The following is an 8,747-nucleotide window of genomic DNA, read 5'->3' as shown; positions in this document are numbered from 1 at the left end:
TTGCAGGTATGCTCCTTCGTAAAATGTTGAAAACTAGATGTCCTGAAATGTAATTTCCTGCATTATATTTTACGAACAAAAATACTTTTGATTCAGAATTATTTCAGAGGGATAGAGCACCACCCCCGGCTACCCCCTGCTCCGCCGGGGTTTTGCTTGTATGCTCCCTCGTAAAACTTTGAAAACTAGATGTCCTGAAATGCAATTTCTTACATTCTACAAGTAAAATTCATCTCTGCTTAAGATTTACCACCAAAATATATTTTTGATTCAGAATTATTGAGAGGGCTACAGCACCACCCCAGCCCCCCCTGCTCCGCCGTACCTGCTAAAACGACCCAGAAACATTGTACAGAAAATGGCAATGAAAATAAGTTATACTGCATGCATCATGTTCGTTGTGTAGCATACCGTTAATCCCGTAATAAGGTTTAAACGAACCACTGAACTTACTAAACCCAGTTTTGAGAGTCTGCCTATCCTTCTGTTTAGCCATCTGCCTACCCAAAATCCCAAACCCCACTCCGGTTCAGTGTAAAATTCCCTCAGTCGCTCATCGCCATAGTAAAGATTTTACTTCTGTTTCTTCGTCTGTCTGATAACGTCCTTGCTATCGGTCCCATCCGATTTGCTTTCATGAATACCTTTGTTAGACTTTCTGTCGGTATTTAGCCGACTACCTGCAACTTTCTCGTTTCCCAATTCGTCAACGCTCTGCCTTTTGCAATAAGGTGGCGAATTTTGTCTTTGGACGCGCAACATCTCTGGTGTTAACATTGCATCTGGTTTCACTTCCAGCTTGTTGCTTCTGATATCATTCTTGTCCCGATTTCCTTTTCTTTGAACCATTTCTTTTGTTCTTCCATTGAAAACACGTGGCTTAATTCCATGGGCGTCCCGTGTTTTAACCTCTTTATATCTTGGTAGATCTTTTCCGTTACGTCCAGTGTTCGCATGTGCCTTAATAGTTCCACCCTTCTCTGTTTCGCTACTGTTATTTCTTGATGGATCATTTCCATTAGAGTTTGGAATGATCGCATCGTTTGTGTGATTGGCTGCACGTTCCAAATATTTTGTCTTGTGACCAAGGACGGCGAATCTCTCAATCAGGATGTCATCCTGCTTTCCATCCGTGGTTCGAGAATCTTGATCTTGTGGTACAACGTTTATGCTTTGGTCTTCCATTCGTACTAGTATTTCTTTGTTGATCTCCAATAGTTTTTGTGATTTCTGAAAAACGAAGATCACGTTTCATAAATATGTCTACCGGGGGTGCAAAGCAATTTACGGTAATATGTATCCTAGGTAACAAAGATCACATAATTTACACATGCAAGTGTGTATCCAAGTATAAAATTAAAGCTGTCCTCCAGACCACCCCACCCATCATTTTATATCATCGTTTCAATGGAGCTGCGTTTTTACTATCAAGTTGAGTGCTTTGTACCTATTGCACAGGTCAGACCTAAAGACAAATGTGTATTTCCAGTCCCCCTACCCTAACTGGGAAAAACGGCAAACCCTATTTGTTTTCGATTTCGTATTAACATGTAGATACCGGATTCCGTGGCGCAGTGGTGAAGTCATCGGATATAAGGCTGGTAGGTACTGGGTTCTCACCCCAGTACCGGTGTAACAGCCCAAAATATACCCCCGCCAAACTATACCCGGGGTTAAGGTGGGCTAGCCTGTTTTATACCCCTAATCCTAACCCTGACCCTCATTATTTTATTACTAACCTGTATACAAAATAAATAAATAAATAATAATAATAAATGCAACTGTTGTTTTTATAAAAATAAAACAATTACAGGTTAGAAATTTTAGAAGATATTTCGATATTCTCTTGCCCAAAATATATAAACTATGATGGAAAAAAAAACACCTCTGGACATTGATATACAGACTAGAGAGGTATATTCTGGGCTAGCCTGTTTTATACCCCAGGGTATATTCTGGGCTAGTCCAGTTTATACCCCGGGTATAGTTTGGCAGGGGGTATATTTTGGGCTGTTACACCGGTTCCCACCCAGAGATAGTTTAACGACGCTGTGGGTGGGTGAAAGGCCACTACACCATCTTCTCACTCACTAACCACTAACAACTATCCGCTAACCCCTCTGTCCGGGATAGGCAACCCAGATAGCCGAGGTGTGTGCCCAGGACAGCGTGGTTAAACTTTAATTGGCTATAAGCCCAGAAATAAGTTGAAATGAATGAATAGCATGTAGATACATAACATTTTATCTAGACTTGTACGGGTAAATATAGTGAAAAATATAATAAAATAAAGCCGAGCTACCCTACGTCATTTTTAATGCCTATGTAGCGCCCAACCCCGAAAACATCAATATGGTGCATAGCCGAATATTGCATTTTTGCACGACTATCTAAGATAGAGATCACAGCCAAATAGCGTTAGAAAAAAGATATTCATTATAACAATAAATTAACAAACGAAAACACCTCCCACACCCACCCACCCCAAAAAAGACCCATAAAAAAAAAAAACCCAACCCAAAACAAAACGAGCATATAATATATTTTTTTTGGTAAAAACTGAAAACAATTCTTAAAAACCACACTTGTTCTGCCTTCATATACTGTCGTTCGGTGTTTTTCAACTGCTGCTGGAGTCGCTGGATGTTTACTCGGAGCTTGCTGTTCTGGGCCTGTTGAAAACAAACGAATGACCATGATATAACATAGTACAAATCCCAACCCTCTATTCGTTATTACAACTCTATATGAACTGCAGGTAGCAGCAGCCATTATACATTTAAAGTTTGTCTTAAACACCACTAGAGCACATTGATTTATTAATCATCGGCTACTGGATCTCAAATATTTGGTAATTCTTACTTTATAGTCTTAGAGAAGAAACCCGCTACATTTTTCTAGTAGTAGTATGGGATCTTTTATATGCATCATCCCACAGACAGATTAGCACACATCACAGGCTTTGATATACCAGTAATGATACACTGGCTGGAGTGAGAAATAGCCCAATGTTCGACGAGGATCAAACAAAGGTATCAACATTATATAAACATTTAAAAGTTAAATTAAAACTGTGTAAAAAGCTAAGCAAACATATAAATACCATAGGTAAGTATATTAAAATTTCGAATACAATCCATGCAACATTTCGCAAAAACTTCAAAATAAGTTCAGAGGGTTGCAGTTATGTCCGGTATCTTACCGTATGTCCATATTTACTTAGCAATAGCTGTTTAATATAATCATATATTATGGGATTTTCGTGTAATATACTAGTATATTGTTTATATTAATTGGCTTTATAGTTGATATATTCTTCCTTCTTCATATCTTCCATGAAAAAACGAACTATGGTTTTTAATAATATCTTCCATGAAAAAACGAACTATGGTTTTTACAAAAAGTAAAAACAAAAGAAAAAAGTTCTTAGGCTAAACAGAATAATATGTGTTGTTCCGATTACATTAGCCAGAGAAATTAGGGAAGGTAGGTAGGTAGGTAGGTAGGTAGGTAGGTAGGCTCATTTTGTTTTAAAAGGCAAATTCTTTAGGGTAAGTAGCTAGGCATTTTATTAACTTTTTTTTAAGACTGAAATATTTTATATTAAGATATATATGTAGCAAAAGAGCAAGGTTTTTCAAAACGAACGCAATTTAATTCTCAATTGAATATTGTGCAAAAGGTAACCAAAAAATCCGTTTGTTGGTGATTTAGACTCGGTCGGACGGCTTTTTTTAAAATTTTTATTTTATTAAAAATGTTAGGGTCACACCGTTTTTCTAGGGACGGTCGGGTAATCGGAACAACAACTATTATTTTGTTTGGCCTTATTTATGAAACCCTTCCCCCTCCCCCCTCCCAAATTAACTGAAGTACCTCTAGCGACAAGACTGGGTTGGTGACGTTATCGGTGTTCCTGGAAGGAGTGTGGTGGTCGCTACACCACTGTAGTTTGTGGTCCGTGGCACACAGACACTCGGATTCAGAAATCACCCTGAGTCGGACACCTGCTGAGTAGCCACTCGTGTAACCTAGAACACAAATAACCTGGTTTTGGTAAATATGTTAAAACTATTGATAAATATGCACACACCCCTTCCCCCCCACAGAAACCCCCAAAGAAACAAAGAAACAAAAAACCCCCCAAAAAACCAACAACAAACAACAACAATCAAACAAAAACAAACAAGAAAAACAACCCCAAAACAAACAACAACCATCAAATGGTAAATATGCCAAAACTATTGGTAAATATGCAAAAGCTATTGGTAAATATAATGGTAAATACGCTAAAACTATTGGTAAATGTGCTAACATTATTGATCAGTATGTTGTTTAAAACCACTGACCATGATCAAACTATTGGTAAATATGCTAAAACTATTGGTAAATATGCTAAAACTATTGGTAAATATGCTAAAACTATTTGTCAATAATAGGCCTACTAAAGCCATGTATCTGGAGTCGCTTAATATAGGTCGTTTGGGGGGCGGGGGGGGGGGGGGGGGTGTGTACGTGGCCACTAAATACAGGTAGCTGCAAAAAAAGTGTGACTAATTTAAAACGAAAAACAAAATTGAAAACAAATGCTGAGCTTTCATAAAACAAAATTCGTTCCCCTGTTTTCTTGAATAATTTGGTATAACATCTCCTGAATTGGTGTAAATATAGGCAAGAAATGTTCTCACCCATACCGTGTCCGACAGCCACACCAACAGTCGTACAGACGTTCAGACAGACGAAAAGGGCTTTCCAGTTTATTCTGTCCCAAGCGAAAATGCATGGAGAGACTGGTCTACTGCGGACCGGCATTTTAGAAATCGTTTCTAAACATTTGATGAGCTGATTCCTTTTGAAGTCTTTCTCGAAAATGTTCGGGTCTTCTTCGACATCTGTGAATGAAATATTATAGTGTTTTATGAACAGCAGTTCGTGTGTGTGTCTCTGTCTCTGTCTCTGTCTCTGTCTCTGTCTCTCTCTCTCTCTCTGTCTCTCATTCCCCATATCTCTCTTTCTCTCTCCCCCTTTCTCTCTCATTCTCTATCTCTCTTTATCTCTCTCTGTCTCATTCCCCCTTCTCTCTCTCGCTCTGTCTCCCCTCTCTATCTCTCTCTCTCTCTCTCTCTCTCTCTCTCTCTCTCTCTCTCTCTCTCTCTTCTCTCTCTCTCTTTATTTTATGTTTCTATGTTTGGAAGCAAAATAAGCAACATACATGTACGCGCTTACGTCAACAGGTATTTATTGCTTTAAATTTCTTTCTCATGCACGCACGAACACACGCACACTGATTCTTCCTTACTCATATTTGTGGTAGCACGATATGCGCATGTAAGCTACGCCTACCTCTACAGGTATGTATTGCAGTTGCTTTACATTTGACCTCTTCATTTTCACTAATAGACATAGGACTCTGCAACACTTCTATATCGGATTGGTCATCTTTTTCCTGAAAACAAAAAACAGATGTTACATAAATTATGCATGATTTACAATATGGGCATGGATAATATTAATAATATTATTCTGATTAAAATCTGGTATATATGCAAACAAACAAACATCAATATATATATATATATATATATATATATATATATATATATAATCCATGCCCATATTGTAAATCATGCATATATATATATATATATATATATCTATGAATTGGAACTAAACTGACTTGGAACTTAAGCTGGATTGAATAGAACTAAACTAAAGCGTATACCATATCCGAGTGGTATATAAAGTTACCTATCTCGCTCGGACAAAATGAAAAATTACAAAAATTATACTCATGTTGGTCCAGACGCGTGTAGACCTACGTGTAATTTTGAGATGATGATGATGATGATAAGTAATGATGATGATAAAGAAAATAAATAAATGATTACGTCTGTGATCATTTCCCATTCTGTTAAATCATCAGTCATGGTTTCCCGCTGGTTTTTCTGTTGTCTGGAACGAAACAAAAATGTTTTGGTTTGTTTAACGACACCACTAAAGCACATTGATTTATTAATCATCGGCTGTTGGATGTCAAACATTTGGTAATTTTGACATATAGCCATCAGAGGAAAGGAAATAAGGAAATATTTTATTTAACGACGCACTCAACACATTTTATTTACGGTTATATGGCGTCGGACATATGGTTAAGGACCACTCAGATATTGAGAGAGGAAACCTGCTTCATGGGCTACTCTTTTCGATTAGCAGCAAGGGATCTTTTATATGCACTTTCCAACAGACAGCATATATACCACTGCCTTTGATATATATACCAGTGGTGGTGCACTGGCTGGAAAGAGAAATAGCCCAGCGGGCCCACTGACGGGGATCTATCCCAAATAGACCGCGCATCAAGCGAGCGCTTTACCACTGCCCCTCAAACGTACCAATTCAGTCGTGGTAAGAAAAGCCATACACAGGTACCCGAGACACTTATTGATTTTGTTTTAATTAATAATACCATATAATTGATAATTCCGCGTATGTTCATGTTTTATTTATTAAGTAGGCTACTGTGTGCTGTATCAAACAACTGGGATTATCTTTATTTTCAAAATAGATCAATATCGTGATTATGGTTTCCTAGGACTCGAAATGGGAAGGGTACAGCGCTCGCTCGATGCGCGATCGGTGTGGGGTCGATCCCCGTCGGTGGGCCCATTGAGCTATTTCTCGTTCCAGCCAGTGCACCACAACTGGTATATCAAAGGCCGTAGTATGTACTACCCTGTCTGTGGGATGGTGCATATAAAAGATCCCTTGCTGTTAATCGAAAAGAGTAGCCCATGAAGTGGCGACAGCGGATTTCCTCTCTCGTTACCTGTGTGGTCATTCACCATATGTTTGACGCCATATAACCATAAATAAAATGTGTTAAGTGCGTCGTTAAATAAAACGTTTCCCTGCTGTATAATAAACCGGAATCATTTTTCTTTTTCAGTTCTGCCCTAGATCAGATTTTGTTTGTTTTCTTTAACGACACCACTAGAGCATATTGATTTATTAATTATCGGTCATTTTTGACATATATAGTCAGAGAGAAAATCCGCTACTTTTTTTCGATTAGTAGCTAGGGGTATTTTATATGCGCTATCCCAAAGACAGGATAGCACATACCACCGCAATTGATATACCAGTCGTGGTGCAATGGCTGGAACAAGAAATAGCCCAATGGGCCCACCGACGGGGATCGATCCTAGACCAACCGCCTCCAAATTAACCCACCTCGGATCTGCTTACTTAGCACCACATCAGTTAGATACATTTCTGTATTAAAAACAAATGTTACATAACAAATAACAAGTTATATGGCGTTTAAGGACAAAGGCGTTTTAATGAAAGCAAAACTACATTTCCCGGGCGTATTCCAGTCAAACAACACACGCGCGATTCAGGAAACTGTAACAACTATTAATAGGTCGCCCAGTACAAATCACTGTCTGAACTTCGTCTGTTCAAAATTTCTCAAAACCATTCAAATGAAAAAGAAACAGCTTGCTAATATATTTAGAAAAAAAGAATTGGGCGAGTTGCAAAAACAGTAGGCCTACCCAAACGCACGTACGCAGTCTCTCGCGCACTTGCGTATATACGGACGTACGAGTTACGTACGGACGTAGGCCTATTTTACATACAGACATACATTCATGTTATTCCATATTATCAATTCGCCTGTCTGTCCATTCGTATATCCATCCATCCATCCTCCACCCATCCATATCGAAATATCTATATTTGTGTGTGCAAATATATTAGGGGGGGGGGGGGGGGGGACATGACTCGAACCCCTCTAGAAACTTTGCTCGCTATGTTTTCCTTTCTTTTGTGTACGACACACACATGCATAAATTATACAATTACCCGCTGCATTCTCTACCAAAACTAAATAATCACACACCCGTAAACAATTGTCATTAATATTTTACTGATGTAAATATGACACCATTAAAGCTATTTGTTAGCTAGATGACACGATGTTTCATATTATATTGATTGTACGTATACATGTGTAATGGTACGTATACATGTGTAATGGTTGGAAGATAGTGTTGCTGTTTTACTAATGATTTTGCAATTTTCTTGTGCCAACTACGTTTTGTAAAAATAAATTAATGCATTTTTAAAAATATAAATTATAATTAATACATAAGCACTGATACATCGCTACTCAGTAATCACATTCAGCTTTGAAGCGCCTTGTGTCAGTATGTCTGTCTGTCTGTCTGTCTGTATGTATGTGTTATTGATGTATGAATATCTATATATTGTATGTATGTCGAGGTTGACTGTTACATACATAGATATTAACGCACTGGCACAGGGGATAATTAAATCCTTTCTGGCCTCACAAATTGTTCCATGCCGTTGCTGGGACTCGAACCTGTGGCACCTAATCGGCCGCAAATTGCGAGACTAACCGCGATGCGCTCTGAGCTATCGAGGCATCCATAAAAAGGATGCTCTTTAACTCAACCACATGCATGGGGCCTACAATCTACGCGGTCGATCCCGCTTACGTGCACGAAACAGTGGGCAGACCTGGCACTGGCTAGTATGTATTGATGTATGAATATCTATATATTGTATGTATGTCGAGGTTGACTGTTACATACATAGATATTAACGCACTGGCATGTATGTATGTATGTATGTATGTATGTATGTATGTATGTATGTATATACGTTCGTACATATGTGTACATGTGTGTGTATCAGTGTGTATACTCCCCTGCGCGTGCTGT

The 8,747-nt window shown here is 38.5% G+C and overlaps 1 protein-coding gene across 1 annotated transcript; it reads right to left on the bottom strand.

Annotated features, from left to right (window-relative positions):
• Positions 1–281: 281 nt before the first annotated feature.
• LOC121387465 lies at positions 282–5,940 on the bottom strand. Its single transcript, XM_041518592.1, has 6 exons — positions 5,889–5,940; positions 5,344–5,446; positions 4,689–4,892; positions 3,877–4,031; positions 2,586–2,672; positions 282–1,230 (listed from the first exon to the last, which is right to left on the bottom strand). Exons 1-6 carry the CDS (start codon positions 5,925–5,927, stop codon positions 574–576), a joined length of 1,245 nt encoding a protein of 414 aa, XP_041374526.1. The 5' UTR covers positions 5,928–5,940; the 3' UTR covers positions 282–573.
• Between the last annotated feature and the right edge of the window lie 2,807 nt (positions 5,941–8,747).

This window comes from Gigantopelta aegis, chromosome 2, assembly GCF_016097555.1.
Source record: "Gigantopelta aegis isolate Gae_Host chromosome 2, Gae_host_genome, whole genome shotgun sequence".
Classification (NCBI taxonomy): Eukaryota; Metazoa; Mollusca; class Gastropoda; order Neomphalida; family Peltospiridae; genus Gigantopelta; species Gigantopelta aegis.
The sequence above is the reverse complement of the archived record's forward strand: the minus strand, read 5'-3'. Positions and strand labels throughout refer to the sequence as shown.